General features: G+C 41.2%; 1 protein-coding gene across 9 annotated transcripts in view; it reads left to right on the forward strand.

The window, feature by feature from the left end:
* The window catches only part of KIF13B (kinesin family member 13B), a 123279-nt gene that overhangs the window by 59048 nt on the left and 46363 nt on the right, over nt 1-17868 (forward strand). For all 9 annotated transcript variants that reach the window (XR_007628859.1, XR_007628860.1, XM_050314749.1 and 6 more), the window contains exons 11-17: nt 2770-2982; nt 6853-6963; nt 10946-11080; nt 13256-13386; nt 14496-14582; nt 14994-15184; nt 16608-16818. Coding sequence is in view for 7 of the 9 variants with exons in the window: in XM_050314749.1 (XP_050170706.1) it covers nt 2770-2982; nt 6853-6963; nt 10946-11080; nt 13256-13386; nt 14496-14582; nt 14994-15184; nt 16608-16818 (1079 nt within the window). In the remaining 2 variants the exon portion in view is untranslated. The remainder of the gene's footprint in view (nt 1-2769; nt 2983-6852; nt 6964-10945; nt 11081-13255; nt 13387-14495; nt 14583-14993; nt 15185-16607; nt 16819-17868) is intronic.

The raw sequence follows: 17868 nt of genomic DNA on the forward strand, positions 1-17868 counted from the left end.
GTTATGCTGCCCCATTGCTAAACAAATCCAGGGAGCAGACTGCAATTCCTGTTTAGCACCTGTCCAAGGCATTGTGGCCACGATGCCAATGGCTCAGAAATAGGAGCTCACTTTTGTTCTGCCTTCTTTCAGGCAAACCTTCTTTGTGTCCAACATCCAGCCGTGTTAAGTGCAAACAAAAGGGTTGGGGCTTTTGGATTTCTTACAAACAAGCTCATTGAAGCTTTATTTTGAAAAGGGAAAATTTAAACCTTTTTTTGTTTTTTGGGTTTTTTTAGATGAAAGATCAAAGGAGGGATTTATTCGTAAAGAGGCGTGTTTGGAGAAACCATGAGATGGGGTGTCTTTCTCTGTAGCTTTCAGCTTTTAATTATGATACCAAAGCAGACTGAATGTGTTCTAACTGTAAGAATATCTGTCATAAAGTGCCTCTCCACAAATCTGAGAAACCAGTAGGGTTCAGGAGACCTCAAGATCTAACACTTTTCTGCTTAATTTTGTTGAGGATCTTTAGACAGAAGTACCAGGTGAAAACTATCAAGTTATGTGTAGGAAGCAAAATAGCTTGTCAGTGCTTGAACTTCTTGTTTTTAGCAAAATATTGGCACAAACATCTTGCTTTCCCGTGATAATCAGAAGCCCTGTGTGGCTTACTGATGGCAGCTATTAAAAATATCATTTCTGATCTCGACATTTTGCATTGTTGTCACAGTAATCTTGGTGTTAGAGAAGACTGGGCTGGTTTAGGCTCAGAAATAACTAAACTTATTTATTTCCACTCTGTCACATGCAGGCCCAGCCTTGCCAGGGTCATTTACAGGCACCGTCTTTGCTAATGAGAGGCTGATTTACTATTTGTCCACCTTTCTCGATTAGCATTAAAGAAACCAGTGAAATCAGCACAAGGGTTTTATACATAAAACTTTTATCAGACAGTCTGGCATTGGGCTTGAATTGCTACAAGAGGGACTCTACCCAACTTATAATGGGTGTATTGTGGATTCTGGTGTATCACTGTTACAGCGTTCTCAGCTGCCTGTACAGCAGAGTTGCAATTCAAATAATGAATTAATCCTATTTTGGAGCTAATTAGTGCAGTGAAGGACATTCCCAAGTAGTATTCCCAAGTATTCCCTGAACAAACTTTTAAGGTTGGGTTTGGAAGGGGAGTCCCTGGCCAGCTCCCTGCCAAACTTCATCGTTTTATGCAGAACAGGGATTGCAGTGGCAGGGTGTCATTCCTAATATTTGGCCCAGAAACCCCATCAAATGAAACATGTGCTCTTGTAGATCTTCAAGTTTTCAGTGGTTGCCTTGGAAAAACTCTTCTGTGGTACAGAGTGGACCCTCCCAAACTGTGTACTCATTGCAGTGAATGTTGGTTACTCCTCAGATGAGAAAAAAATTCACTGTGAGATCAGACAGAAAACTGTTTTTTGCAGTTGACTTCTTTATAAATATTCTTACCTGCACATACCAACCATGCTGGTGCACCTCAGTGTGCTGAACATTATAAATACACATATATATATTTATATTTATATGAATTACATGGCCTTTTGCATGAGCAGAGACAGCAAAGTGCTACCAACTCATCAGGCTGTGTGGGCAATACTTGTCTGACCTCGGGAGCAGCCAGACGGCTGTCAAAGTGTTTTAGGCATCATCCAACCAAAAAGAGTCTTGGGGAAATACTTAAAGGGGTGTTTTAATGATTTCTGGGGAAAGCTGCACGTGTGCTGGGTAATTGAAATGGTTGGACAGGCAGCTAATGCAGTCAGATTGTTCTAATGGCAATGCCTGACCTAGATTTCATGGGTTATTGAAGATGAAAATTAATAGCATGGTTCATCTCAGGAAGGGATATTGGGTAAAAAACCAAAATAACCCCCCCAAAAAATCCAAACAAACAAAAAAACCCAACCCAACCAACCAACCAACCAAAAAAAACAGAAGAAAAAAAAAATCTACTGCAAAATTGCAAAATTTAAAAAAGCAAAATATTTTATCTTTTAGACTGGCCAAAATTATAAACCATGATTTTATGATCAATAAAAAGATTGAATCCTTCCTTCCTTCATTCCTTCCTTCCCTTCTCCTCTCCCCCTGACACTCTGCCTTGCAGGAATGTGGTTTCACACCCTTCTTCTCTGTCAACCAAATTCCAGGAGGGTAATTTCTTATGTAACTCAATTTAGGTTTGTGAGCTGTGTCAGTGGGGAGAAGGGAAGGGCCCCATCCTGAAATGTTTATAGGATTAGAATCAGCTGTATTGTTTATGAGGAGATCTTTCAGTAATTTAAATATTTGTTGGAGAGATCTCTCTTATAGTCTTTAAAATAAGATGTTCTGAGTTCATCACGATCTTTCCTGAGCTCCCTCAGCAGTATCTAAGAAGTTTAATGCTGAAGTGCTTATATTTCTAGTTTATAAACCTACACACAAAACATAGAATTAAACCTTTGAAGCCCTTTCGAGGCACTGCAAAGCCCAAAAAAGGGACTTTTTTTTCATTCCCGTTACAACTAAAACTGATTCTGAAAGCCAAGAGTGACAGTTCCTAAACGTGCTTAAAAAAATCACGCTGAAAATGACAACTCTTTCTCGATTTACACATCATTTGGTTTTGAACTGCCAACAGTATTTCTGCTTTTAGCTGCACCCCATCTGCTCCAAACTTTTAGCTTATTATTCGCTGCCTGAGTTTACTGAGCGGGTAAACCAGAAGGAACCTGCTGTTTTCATTCCGTCACCTCTCCCGCCTTCCAGGACAGCCTCGGCGGGAACAGCAAGACTGCCATGGTGGCAACCGTGAGCCCGGCAGCAGATAACTACGACGAGACCCTTTCCACCCTGAGGTACGCGGACAGGGCCAAGAACATCGTCAACCACGCCGTGGTCAACGAGGACCCCAACGCTCGCATCATCCGGGAGCTCCGCGAGGAGGTGGAGAAGCTGCGGGAGCAGCTCACGAAAGCCGAGGTACAGATTTGGGGGTCTTGGACTAAGCCGGTAAATCCTTGTGAGGCCCGTGGTCAGGACTGTTCCTACCCGGCTCTAGAAAGTGGATGCCACAAGGCAACCCTACAAAGTAATGCTATATAATTATATATATATATATAATATATATATTATACTGTAATGGTAATGCTACTACAGGGTATCTATGAGAAGTCTCCCTTTATATAATTTTTTCCGCACCTTTCTCCATGTCAGTCTTGAGACGTGGGTGTTAAATCACAGAATCACAGCATGTGCTGACTTGGAAGGGACCCACCAGGATCATCGAGTCCCAGCTCCTGGCCCTGCACAGGCCCATCCCCAGCAGTCACACCCTGTGCCCCAGAGGATCATCCAAACCCTCCTAGAGCTCTGGCAGCCTTGGGGCTGTGCCCACTGCCCTGGGGAGCCTGTTCAGTGCCAACCACCCTCTGGGAGAAGAACCTATTTCTAATATCCAACCTAAACCTCCCCTGACACAACTCCAGCCATTCCCTGGGTGCTGTCCCTGGTCCCCACAGAGCAGAGCTCAGTCCTGCCCCTCCTCTTCCCCTCCCGAGGAAGTTGTAACTGCAGTGAGGTCTCTCCTCAGTCTCCTCCTCTGCAGCTGAACACACCAAGTGCCTTCAGCCTCTCCTCACACAGCTTCTCCTCAAGGCCCTTCACCATCTTCGTTGCCTCCTTTGGACTCTCTCTAAGAGCTTAATAAAAGACATAGCAGGTTCAGTTTGAGCACCTTGAGCAATCTTGTTTTTATGGTGTATTGCAGAGGACGTGGAGACAGGAGCAGGGGTGGATTCATAAGGCTGGGTAGTTTGTAGGCAGAGCTTTGCCTTTCAGAATTCAGTGTAGCCACATCCTGGGAGATGTGAATCCAGTTAAATAAAGTTTTCTTGCTTGATTCCAGGCCATAACTGTTCTCAGTTGAATCTCTTACAGGCACTAGACAATATTTTGAATATCTGCATTGCTTCCTCAGTGAAAGTTTGAGGGGAGCATGGTCTGACTGTTAGATGAAGGCCAAGAAGTAGTGTAATTCTGAGTGCTGTTCTCAAATGGGGCAAAGCAGTGGTGATATAATCCCTCTGTTTTGCTGTTCAGAAAAAATATGATTACAGGATTTGCCTCATGAGGTATGCAGGGAATGCTGGCTGTGATACTACAAATGACTAGTGAATTTTGGACTGTTCTCACTTGAGCTGCCTAATATCCTAAGCATCCAATCTGTATATATCAGTTTCTTTGAGATATCTCAAATATCTAAATATTAAATATCTAAAAATTCCTCTAAAATATCAACCAGAGACTTAACAGTACCCTGAGAGCTGCAAGTAACCCCCGTTTGTTTAATTTTCTAGCCTTAGTGCCCAAATAATGGCAGCTTTCCAAAATAATGAAGTAATGTTTCCTAAAGATGAAGTAATAAATATTTCCTTTCCCAAGTATTGAAATCCCACCCTAGTTGTCATCTCAGTGGCATTGACAAAGAGCAGGGAAAAACCAGAGCAATTTGCTGTTACGAGGCTGCACAGTAAAGGTCAAACCCCACATTCACAGCCTTGTACTCCTTTCAGTTCATTACATTTGTTGCCCATCTAATTGTTCTTACAGAAATGTGCATAAATAGCTTCCTTAAGTGAACAAAAACACTGACTCATTATGACAGGTTACGTTTCCCAAGCTCATTTCCAAATATAGAGGATGCCAAGTTGCGGGTTTGGCTTTTTTTTTACCTTTTGGTGTCAGTAACCTTTTCTCTCTTGAACAGCCAAGGCAGAACAGAACTTGACAGTCGACTTTTTCCCCCTGAAGAGTATGGCATTTTCCTCTTTTCCCTTTTTCTTTTTTAATCCACACATTTTGATCTTTTCTTGTTGAAATTAATATCACATGTTTTGATTCAACTGTGCCAGGACCTCCAGCTTGTCCTTCCTAAGCTGGGAATTTACCTGTTTTCAACAGAGCAGCACAACTGTGGGTCTGATGTCAGACTGAGCCAGTATCTCTGGGGTTTATGTGAGAATTGCAGGGAGTGAGGAGAGTTACCCAGGTCATTGTACAGTTGAAGGATGGGAAAATGTTCACTGGTTTTGCCCCAGGTCCAAATAAATGGACAGGCAAGACTTACACGTTGAGAGTATCTGGGCTTCATCTTCCTGTCCTGCTCTGTAGGGTCCAGCCCCTTTGCACTGATCGTGTTTTGTCTGTCATGATGAATCTTTGTCTTGGCTTCCCTTTCCTGCATGTGTGGAATTCATAGAATCACAGAATGGTTTAGGTTGGAAGGGACCTTAAAGATCATCTCCTTCCAACCCCCTGCCATGGGCAGGGTCACCTTCCACTGTCCCAGGTTGCTCCAAGCCCCGTCCAACCTGGCCTTGGACACTTCCAGGGATCCAGGGGCAACCACAGCTTCTCTGGGCAACCTGTGCCAGGGCCTCGCCACCCTCACAGGGAATAATTTCTTCCCAATATCCCATCCCTCCCTGCCTTCTGGCAGTGGGAATCCATTCCCCCTTGTCCTGTTCCTCCAGCCTCTTGTCCAAAGTCCCTCTCCCTTTTACCCCGTATTTAGGCATTTGAAGCAGAAAAAACCCACACAGGACACATCAGCTGACAGTTCCTAGACTGTTGTGTCTTGAGGCAGAGGAAACTCCTGTCTCAAAACAGGATTTTCCAATCCTGGCACTTGCTCCTTTTCTTGAACAAACTGCAGTGTAATGAGGCCACTCTTTGATCTGGATTCCTGTGAGGAGTTTTGGTTTTGTGGTAATGGAATGTCTGATGGAGAACGATGCTTACATTATTTAATTGGCTTTGCATAAACACCTACCAGCCAAAACCATTTTCATCATTAGCAGTAATGAAATAATGAGATAAAAAATCCACAGGCTTTTTGATCAAGGTAGTAGAGGAGGAAATGCCATTACTGAGAATGAAGGAAGTAAATATATGGAGTATAAAAATCATACAATACTTTGAGTTGGAAGGGACCTTTTAAAGCTCTTCTAGTCCAACCCTCTGCTGTGGGCAGGGACACCTTCCACTAGACCAGGTTCCTCCAAGCTCTGTCCAACCTGGCCTTGGACACTTCCAGGGATGGGGCAATGTTTTTGGAGTGTCTGATGGGTGGCAGTGGGGGGATCCTCTTATTCTTGAGTTAGTCCTTGGATGAAACATTTACCTTTGAATATTTCACAAAATAATGTTAGAGCTGTGATGGATTAGCAAGAAAATTGAATTTTGGTACCTTGAAGCACATTTTAAGCTTGTTTTGATAATCATCCTGTAAGCTGCATTTCTAAATGCAGAGCTGGACAACTAGAACACCTCAGCTATCTGGACAGTTGCTATAGAAAAGAAGAATCCCACCAATCAGGCCATATAAATGTGAACAATAACAATATTTTGGTGGCATGGCAGTTTACTGAGAAAGGACGTGTCATTGCGAGGGTTTGACAGCTGAGAGGATGATGCCAAGCCAGATCAGCAGGATCTTGAGAAACCAGATGGGTTTTGATATGAGTCATTTGGGACACTCACACTGGTATGGAAAAGAGATCAGTTTGTGTTTGAGTATCTATGTGCAAATCTACCAGTATCATGTAATTGGTTTGTGTTGAAGTCTATAAACTCCACATTAACATCTGCTCTTGAAACTAATTAAAGCAACTTTCTGATGGATTCTCATTTACATGAAATATGTATTAAGAAAAACCCTTTACTTACTGATAAATCTGCCCTGCAAAATGAGTCATGTTGCCTTTTTCCCCCCCCATCTGTGTGAACAGTGATGTGAAAAAACACAAAGCACAACAAGCTTTCTTGTTTCATTTGCTTTTATTCCTGCAGGCTATGAAATCGCCCGAATTAAAAGAACGATTGGAGGAATCCGAGAAGTTGATTCAGGAAATGACTGTGACCTGGGAAGAAAAATTACGAAAAACCGAGGAGATAGCTCAGGTTTGCTACTTTCTTTCCTCCCCCCTGCCCCCATTTTTTATGAAAAATAGGTTTGTTTTCTTTGTCTGTCGGTTCACAGAGGTTGTCTGAGTCTCTCCCCACATTTATGGGTAAGTAGGTCAAGCTTGCTGCCCTTTTGAAAAGCTTCACTTAATTCCTGTGATAGATGGGTGCCTCCCAGATTACTATTGCAGTGACAATAATAAATTGTCACTGTATGCAAATGGAGAAGTTATTTAAAAAAAAATAATAATCCAGGGATGAGAGGATTATAGGGATTTTTTTATTCTTCAGGCGGTAAAATTGTTTCTGATGAGGGACAGGAGCATTCAGTGCAAGGTTGTGAGCTGACAGGCTCAGTGCACAAGGCAAAGGGCATCCAGAATATTAAAAAATAGAGCTGTCCAGGATCTCTGTGTGTTTTAATACCTGTTAAACTGATATTTAGGGCCTCAGACCATAATTGAAGACGATTATGTTGAAAAATGACGCAGGTCACCACGATTATTCCATGACACTTCTAGTTCTTCCCACACAAGTGCTGATGTGGATATTTGCAGAGGGGAGCTCTGGAGGGGGAGGGCTGTTGGAAGGTGATGAATAGTGTGTAATAAATAAGGAGAGAAGGGAGCCTCTGGTACAAAGCCCTCTTGTAGATGCCACAATCAGAATAGACTGTGTTGACTTTGGTTTTAAAGATCCATTGTAAGAAGTGCTGCTTGTGACTCCGAGGGTTTCCTGGCTTTCAATGCAGATTTGTACCCTGGATTTTCCTCCCTGTGTAAAAAAAAAAAAAAAAAAAAATCAAAAATATTAATAAAAACATTCTACTCTCATCCTACACAATAGTTTCTAGAAATCCTCGGTGTGTGAGGAGGTTGAAAAACTGGAGTAGTGGGCTCAACTCTACAGATTAAATGTGCCTTGATGTTTGCATGTTGCTGTGTGCTCTAACTCTCCTCATCTCTGTCTCTAAATTCCCAACCTTGGTAGGATGTTTGAGATCTGGGAGTTTCATGAACCTTGGAGAAGTGATTTTCTTTTTCAGGGGGGGGATAAGGACTGGTGTTTGTGCAGCACAGGCTGATTCAGGACTGGTTGGAAGTCAGTAAAGGAACCTTCTGACATCTTCAGTAGGTTTGGTGGGTTGGGCTGGATACCAAGTGTCCACCAAGGCTATTCTGTCACTGCCCTCTTTAGCTGGACAGGGGAGAGAAAATGTAACAAAAGGCTCATGGGGTGAGATACGGACAGGGAGAGATCACTCACCAATTATTGTCACGGGCAAAACTGGTTTGACTTGGGAAAGTTAGTTTCATTTATTAGCAATCAGATCAGAGTAGGGTAATGAGAAATAAAAATAAATCTCAAAACACCTTCCTCCCCCACCCTTCCCTTCTTCACAGGCTTAACTTCTGATTTTCTCTGCATCCTACTCTGAGTGGTGCAGGGGGACAGGGAATGGGGACTGTGGTCAGTTCATCACACGTTGCCTCTGCTGCTCCTTCCTCCTCAGGGGTTGGACTCCTCACATTCTTCCCTGCTCCAGCATGGATCTATTCCATGGGAGACAGTCCTCCAGGAACCTCTCCAGAGTGGGTCCTTCCCACAGGCTTTCTGAACTGCTCCAGACTGGGACCATTTCCATGAGGTGCAGCCCCTGAGGAACAGGCTGCTCCAGTGGGATTCCCTTTCCACGGGGTCACTCCCTCAGGAACAGGCTGCTCCAATGTGGGGTCCTTTCCATGGGGTCAGTCCTTCAGGAACAGGCTAATCCATTATGGGGTCCCTTTCCATGGGGTCAGTCCTTCAGGAACAGACTCTCTCCATGGGGACACAGGTCCTGCCAGGAGCTGTTCCAGCCTGGGCTTCCCACAGGTCACAGCCTCCTTCAGGCACCCCCCTGATCTGGTGTGGGATCTCCAGGGGCTGCAGTTGGGTCTCTGCTCCCCCATGGACCTCCCTGGGCTGCAGGGGCACAGCTGCCTCTCCTCCATGGGCTGCACCTTGGGCTGCAGGGGACCCTGGAGCACCTCCTGCCCCTCCTGCTGCACTGACTGGGGGTCTGAAGGGTTGGTTCTCTCAGATATTCTCACTCTTCTCTTCCCTGGCTGCAGTTGTGCAGGATTTTTTCCCCTTCTTAACTCTATTACCCCAGAGGCTCCACCACCATCACTGATGAGCTCAGCCTTGGCCAGTGGTAGGTGTGTCTTGGAGCTGGAATTGGCTCCACTGGACCTGGGGAAGCTTCTGGCAGCTCCTCACTGCTACCAAAACCTGGCCATGCAAACCCAATACTGTAGACTTAGGCAGATCCAAGGCTGAAGACATTTATACCATGGATTGTCCAGTGGTTTTATTTCTGGCCAGCACCCACCAACATCTGTCTGTCAAATTGCAGCAGGTAAGGTGGGGAGATAATTGTAAATCTTTGAGGAGAGGATGATGCCTCATAAAACACCATCAGAGAGGCAGTTTGTGGTGATGGAGTGACAATAAGATTCCCCAGCCTCAAAGAACAGCTCTACGAACAGGCAATTTTTCACATTTTCAGTGAATATTTGACACACTTTTAATGTGTTTTTGAATGTTTAGGTCTTGATCTAAAAATGACAGGAACTAGCTCGTTTACTTTCAGTTAATCCTGTGAGATTTAGCCTGTGGGCCAAGTTCTCCTTTGGGCTTCATGTTCTTTATCTCTGTAGATAATAAAGAGTTCTGTGAACTTCAGAGCCTGGCACTGGTGATCGGAAGAGGGATCTTTGACATCACCCTGCAGTTTTTCCTCTGTTCTTTGTTTTCTCTCTCTCACACACATGACTTTTCCTTACAAGGACATTATGTTGGTTTTGTGAGCCTGTGGGGAGGCAGAGAAGAGAAAATCAAGAGCAAGTTGTGCTGTTCTTTGCAGTTGAATCTTGATTAGACCTGGTACAACTCCAGTGCTGAACAGAGACTTGCACTCAGCAGTATGACAGACTCAGTTTTTAAATACAAAGCACACTGGTAGGTAAAGATCAGAACTTTAATAAGCATTCCAGCATTATTCCTACGTATCTCTGCTAATTTTATATTTTTTAAGAAGTCTCAGCAGCACAGGCAGAGCACTGTAGGTATCTTGTATTTTTTTTACTCACTAGTTTCACCCTCTCCTATTTCTACTTCCCCTTAGTAATCCTGTGAGAAGCCTCCCATATTTACTTTTAATTTTTTTGTGGACAGGGAGTCTCACTTCAGTTTCTGTCTGATCCTGGGAACAATCCTCGAGGTTTCTATCCCAATGTGGGGTTTTTTTTTGAAGAAGAATCCCTTTCTGTTCCTAAGTCAGAAACGTTTAATGTTCCTCTTTCACTGCTCTGGTCTCACCCAAACACTTCCCTTTGAAAGATGCACATTTTTGCACAGTAATGCTTTGTTGTGCATTTCTATGAAGTCCATTGAGAAGAACAAAACACCATCCAAAACGCTGCTATTCTCGTTCAGCAGGAAGTGTTCTTTGCATTACTTAAATAGCAGGTTGCCAGTTTTTTGTCATTTTGATTACTCTGGAACAAAAGACAGACATGGAGCTCGCCTTGGCAGGGATTTAACTTAACTTGTTGCTTTTTAACTCCGAAGAGAAAATAAAAGGGCTCTAGAGATGGCTTTGTGGTAGCATTTTGCTGTCCCAGTGAGGTCATGGAGAAGCTCCACAGAGCTGCAGTGTGTTGCTCTCCCGGCTATTTGCCTTTTCCACTGGGAATATGGGACTGTGTGAGACCCCAGCACGGAGTAGACGTGGAAAGACAGGAGAAATTACGGATAATCCTGCTCAAAACTTGGTAGAAATGAGGCTTTTGTGTCTAATCTACCTGAGAAGAAAGAACTACCTGTCATAGGAGCATCAATCCATCATTTTTATCCTGTTGCTCTGGCAGGTGGGAATGGAATTCCGAAGGGCCGTGCATCAGTCAGCTCAGTTTTGATGGCTGCTTTCTTGCAGGAGCGTCAGAAGCAGCTGGAAAGCCTTGGCATATCCCTTCAGTCTTCTGGAATAAAAGTTGGGGATAATAAGTGCTTCCTGGTTAATTTGAATGCAGATCCAGCTCTCAATGAACTTCTGGTGTACTATTTAAAGGTAAATATATTAGAATTTATTAAATTTAAATTAAATATTAAATCTATTAAAAATATGATATAAATAATACTTACATAAATAATATTTTAAATATACTTTTTAATGGTAGAAGTGGGCCTCTAATGCCATTGGCAGAGGTGTATTTAGAGAGTTCTATAAAAACAGTATATGTAAAGATATTAAAAATACGTGCATATTCAAATTAATATGAGTGCAACCTTTTTATTTCAAATTTAATTTTTCATGGCAGAGGAAAGTTTAGGAATTTATGTTGTTGTTTTGTTTCTGTTTGGGGTTTCTTTGAAAGAAATCTAGATGTGTTCTTTTTTGAAAAACTGTCTCCTGTTTTGGGATTTTTTTGGGGGGGTTTTTTTGTTGGTTGGTTTTTTTATGCCAACTCCCACAAGCATTTTCCCATAAAATTGTTTTGTACATGCATTGGGCATATCAGTAATCAGCTTCTGCACTTGTAGTCCAAATTCTGAGTGCTGTCTTCAGTTTATAAAATGCCTTTTTAATCCTCTTCATGCAGCTTGTCAGGAGTAAAAATCAAGCTCTATTCTGCCTCAGCACTTCTGTTGATGTACAGCCCCTGTTTCTGATATTAAACATGAAACACATGACTTTTTAGCTCTGTACTGAAACATTTGGGTGGTTTATTTTGGTTTTTACAAATTATAGGTGTGGGACTCAGGAGGAGAAACGAGGTACAACCATTTTTAAGTCACATTTTGGAGTGAAAGTTCTAAAAGTTTAGCAGTGAAAATCCGCAGTTTGAGCTTCACATTAAATCATTCTCTTCCCTTTGAAGTGGTCTGTAGTAACTCTCAAAACAGCCACAAAATCAGCAATCAGGCTGAAAGATGGTTTTGGTTTAGTCAGTCTTGGGAAGTACCTGATCCCCTTTCAGATCAGTCATCATGGCTCTGTGATATCTCAGTAAAAATGAGGGAAGGAACTTTTTCAACGTTGTAGCTGCTAAAAAAAACCCCAACTTTTAAAAAGGACAACAGAGCTGAGGTTTTTGGAGAAGAGTGGAATCTTTCCCAGGTGCCTTGTCCATACATGTCCAGAGTGGGACTCAGCTGCTAATTCAGCCTGGACAGTGGCAGATGTTGAGGCAGAGCCCAGTTCTCCCACTGGTCACTGGGAACAAGACCCTCCAAAGGCAAAGCCTGCTCAGAAAACAAGCCTTGGCCCACCAGTACCAGCAGGAAAGTCTCAGGTGGTTCTGTGTTGCTTTCCTTTTCTTGGGAAAACTCCTTGGAGTAGATTTTGTCTACTTCAGTTAGTTGTGCTTTATTATTTTTTTTAAACAACTCAATTTTAGTTGAACATTTTGCTGTAGAAACTCCCATTCTTTGTAATTCTTTTGATGAAGTGATTTAGACCCGGTTTTCCTAAAATCCTGAGATTAAAGTCAGAGTCTGCTGCCCACATTCCCTTTAATGCTGAGCTGTGTATGCACTGGGTCTGACAACTACTGAAATACAGACTTGAACTGACCTGTCTCTTATATCTGTTCCCTAAAAATTACTTAGAGATGCCTAAAAAAGAAATTTCAGCCCCAAAAGGATTGTCCAGCCCTGGCACAGCTGCCCAGGGCAGCGATGGAGTCACCATCCCTGTAGGGATTTAAAAGCCTCGTGGATGTGGCATTTGGGGACATGGGTTAGTGGTGGCCTTGGCAGTGCTGGGGGAACAGTTGGGACTTGATGCTAAGGTCTTTTCCAACCTAAATTATTCTCTGATTCTGAGTGTGGAGTGATCCTTTGTCTGCCAAATCCCTCATGCCTCAAGTACTTCAGGAATTTCTTTCCTAAGCTGTTGCTGATGCAATAGCCATGGATCTGTGAACCTCTCTTAATTCCTCTTTGCAGTTCTCTATACCTTTGGCTTGTACAACATCCCAAAACACTGAATTCCACAATTAAATTATAAAAACCTCTTCCTTTTTGGATTTAACTGTTGCCTGTAAACTTTCCTGAGTGCTCCCTGCTTGCTACTGGAAGACAAAGCATTGATTTACTTCCAATGCTTCCTTCTTTTTTCCTCTAAGGGAAGTATTAAAGAGCTGTCCAATTTTGGAACTAGGTGACAAGATACATCCAGAAGGAGATAGAACTGGTGAACTTTTGCAATCCATTGCTAATGTCTGAATTAATTTTTCCCCAGGAGCACACGTTAATAGGCTCAGACAACTCCCAGGATATCCAGCTATGTGGAATGGGAATTCTTCCTGAGCACTGCATCATAGACATCACCCCGGAAGGCCAGGTTATGTTAACCCCTCAAAAAAATACCAGGTAAAGTTAAAAACCACAGCTCCAGTTGTATAATAATTGTCATTTCATTTAGTATAGTTAGTATATTACGATTAGCGGTGCGAAAAGATACTTGGAAAATTAACTTTTTTATCTGTCCTGAAGCAAGAAAATTCTGCTTCTTGTATCCTGCTTTTACATTTTAATTGTCACCTACCTCTCTCTCAGTTCTCAATTCATATGTTTCATTCTAATGAGATTTCTCTCAGGGAGGGTGTTTGTAGCCAGAGTTTTCAAAGAGCGGATGAGTAAATTGCATGTGCTTTCAACAAGTAGATACTCCCTGATTTGCAGCTGCAGAGATGTAACTCCATCAAAATTTGAATTAATTTTCTAGGAAATCTGTTGATATGCAAAGAGCTGCTGAAGCATTTGTTGCTTTATTTGATTAGGTAGCACTACTTGAGAAGCAGATGGTATATTCAAATTGATCACAAGATGACATGCAGTGTCAGCATCTCCAGTAATTTCTCGTTAACTCACAAAATTCACCCTTCTCATTGACTCACAAAATTCACATTTACCCTGAGCTGTAGCTGATCCTGCTTGGAGCAGATTGGAGTGGATGGCACCCTGAGATTCCCTTCAAATTTGAGTAATCCTGCAGTTCTATTTTCAAACTTAATCTGACTCTGAAATAAAAGTAGTTTCTGATTGTTTTTATTAGTTTTTAAGCTAAGTTTTTATTAGTCTTTAAGCTATTTATGTAGTAAAGGTGTCTAATATTAGTCTAATTCATAAATCTCTGCTTTGTGTCTCTATTTCAAAGTAGTGTGAAAGTGTTTCTTTCTAGTGACTTTTTTTCTTTCAGGCCCTTCATTTTTAAGCTCCAATTTTACTCCCCAGACATAGGGTCATAATATCTGTAAATATACCAAAATTCATAAGCTTACGAGATCAAAAGAAGCTGAGTTTGAGGAGTGTATGAAACTCGGAAGATCAGTGAAGTTTCTGTGGATATTTTGTCTGTTTGCAAGACATAAACCTGTTCTCCTACCATTACTGGTTCCATTAAAGAAAATACTATAGGGAGGGGAAAAAATTAAGCCTTATATAGATGCATTTGCTTTAGATTTTTTTTCTTTTCACAGGACATTTGTAAATGGTTCTGCTGTCGTGTGTCCGATCCAGCTCCATCATGGAGACAGAATCCTGTGGGGAAACAACCACTTCTTCAGGTACAAAAGATATTAAAAGAGTTGTATGTTTGCACCAACCCTCTGAAATACCTAAAAGATCAGTGGATTTAAAATAATAACCTAAAACTTTGTTGTTTTCTTTTATGCTTAAAAGAAGAATCCACATAAAAAGCAAGATATCAGTTCATTATTGCCTCTAAGTTGTTTGGATGTGGAACAACTGAAAAATTTAATGATGTATAATTGATAATTAATATTAGAGTACAGAATGGATTTGTTAGTTTGGCTTCCACTCCCAAACTACACTCACTGGAGATCAACAAATTCTGAAAAGGGAAGAATCTACTGATTTAGTCGATCCACTTAATTTTTTTGTAATCTTTGAAAGCAACCCCGTGTTTCAGAGTCGAGCAATTAATAGTTCTTGAACAATTTCCCTCTTATTTGAAGGCTGAATTTGCCGAAGAAGAAAAAGAAGGCGGACCACGAGGATGAGGAGCGGGACAACTCCATGAAGTGCAGTAACAGTGTGGAGCAGCTGGATGTAGATGGAGACAATTCCAGTGAAGTGTCCAGCGAGATTAACTTCAGCTATGAATATGCCCAGATGGAAGTCACGATGAAAGCCCTGGGTAGTAATGGTAAGGAGCACCAGAAATTACTGGGAATATGAACCGAATATGAGGTTCCATCTTCAGGGACTCTCAACCACAGGCTTTTGCCCTCATAACTTCCCAGTGGAGAATTTTCCTTGGGAATGACTCGTTGCAGCCATTTTGGTGCTCGAGGAGGAAAAATATCCATGGCAGCCTGTTTGCTTTGGCAGTTCTTGTTGAGGGAAAAGCCAAAGCTGGAATACGGGTGGAGCTGCAGCCTCGAATCAAAGGGTTTTCACTTGCTTGTTTATTTTTGTTGTGTTATGTCTCACTCAGGCATTAAGTGCAGGGATTTCTGTCTCTGAAAGGATGTTCTTTAATTTTTGTGGTCTTGTGTAGCTGTCTCAGAATGGCCTTATTTTGGGAAACAGGAGGAAGGGTTTTTTCCAGCTTGGTCTGTCCCTTTTCTTAATTCTCTTAAATCATCTGTCCAGTGTGTTCTGTAGATGTTTGTTTTGCTCCACAGTTCAGCAGCATTTTTAAAATATTTTTTTAAAATGCATTTAAATATAAATAAACCACATTTTATTGTACTTTACATATTAACATGTAACTATGTAAACATTAAATGAGTAAATAACAAAATGTATGTTATTATATTTTACATATCAATATGTAAATCTATAAATTTATAGATATGTAGAAGAAATACATAATATATAAAGATATATAAATATAGATAAGAAATACATAAAATATAAATACATGTAGTATGTACGTTAATGTATAAAATAAATATTATATAATAAATATATAACTATGTGTAAAATATATAAATATAGATAAGAAATGTACTATAAAACAGACAAGTATATAAGAAAAACATAATAAAAATATAGTAGAGAATATATATTATATAAAAACATATATAATAAATAAATATTAATACTATATGTAAAAATATAAATATGTAGAAGGAATATAACTATATGTAAAATCTGTAAATATATAAGAAAATATAATAAATAAAAATTTAATAGAAAAGAAATATTATATAAAAATATACAATATCTATGTTAATATATAAAATAAATATATAGTAATGCCATATATAAAAGATATAACTATATGTAAAATATAAATATATATATAAGAAATATAACTATATGTAAAAGATATAAATATATAGAAGAAACTGATAATACATAAAATATAACATATATAAGACATATATAAGAAATATATAATATATAATAGTTGTAGTATATGGTAATGTATAAAATAAATGCTATCTATTAATTTTTTAACTAGAAGTAAAACATATAAATATTTTAAACATTTTAACATAAGCTACAACAAAAACATAATCTCTTCTTCTGCGATAACTGTGATTCCATCGCACATCCCAAGGGCGCTCCTTGACACGGATTTCACTGTGCCACCTTCTTCCTTTCCCGTTCCTGCTTAGATCCCATGCAGTCCATCCTGCAGAGCCTGGAGCAGCAGCACGAGGAGGAGAAGAGATCTGCTCTGGAGAGGCAGAGGCTGATGTACGAGCACGAGCTGGAGCAGCTGCGGAGGCGGCTGTCGCCGGAGAAGCAGCATTTCCGCAGCATGGAGCGCTTCTCCTTCCACTCTCCCAGCGCCCAGCAGCGCCTGAGGCAGTGGGCAGAGGAGAGGTGGGTCAGCACATCTCACCAGCCAGCAGTGCTCGGGCAAAGTTCTCCAGTGCTGCTGAATTTTGGAAGGTTTTAGTTGTGTTGCGAAGCTCTGATGTGCTTCTGACAGGACTCCGGCTAAAATATTAGTTTAAGAGTTGTAGAATGATTGAACAGTTTGGGTCGGAAGGCACCTTAAAGGTCATCTCATTCCAACCCCCTGCCGTGAGCAGGGACACCTTCCACTAGAGCAGCTCCAACACCTCCAGAATAATCAGATTTATAATGGTGGAAAAGCCAAGAAAGAATGAGTTCCTGCTTTGTGATTAAGGACAAACTCTATCCTGTTCAGCAACCAATTTGACTAAAGATGAGGTGATTGGAAGAAGTTTTGAGACTCCCCTATGAGTTTGTTTTCTGTGGATCATGACTCAGCTACTGGAAGGTTGTTTTTCCTCTTGGCTTGGGTCTGTCTGACCTGGCAACCACAGGAGTGCAGAAAGAAAAGGGAGTAAGAGGATGACACAAAGAATTTTAAATCAGAACATTGCCAAAACAGTTCAATAACCACAGAGGGGTCACTGTCCTCTCTGCCTCCTCCTGATGTTATTTACTTCAGGCCCCTCTGTGTTTTTTTCCAGTATTGCTGTCAAAAAGAGCAGCAGTGGAAGGAAGATGAAAGGTACCCTAAATCCATGAGTATAAAAAAGAGACTGTCATGAGAAAATACAAATCTAATATATAGGGCTAGAAAAGCAACTTTTGAAGTAGAAAATGTTTGAGACAGTCTAACAAGGTGTGTGGCTGGAATATTCTGTGGTTCCAAATTCCTATGCTGCACAGTTGACTCTCAGACTTGCCAGGAAGGCCAGTGAGCAAGTGGGTCATGTTGTCTGAATAAACCTTTCTCTGTAAGATGGAACATCCACAGCTGTGGTGGGAAGGCTCTGGAATGAGCCACACAATAGCTGGCTGTTCAGCAGATGCATGGAGAAGTCTCCAAAGCCAGCAGTATCCTAATTTTAATACTGCTAAATTCATAGTGATAATTCTTTTTTCCAGAAGAAATTT

Source organism: Myiozetetes cayanensis, unplaced genomic scaffold, assembly GCF_022539395.1.
Source record: "Myiozetetes cayanensis isolate MyiCay16 unplaced genomic scaffold, myiCay2020 scf2-11, whole genome shotgun sequence".
Classification (NCBI taxonomy): Eukaryota; Metazoa; Chordata; class Aves; order Passeriformes; family Tyrannidae; genus Myiozetetes; species Myiozetetes cayanensis.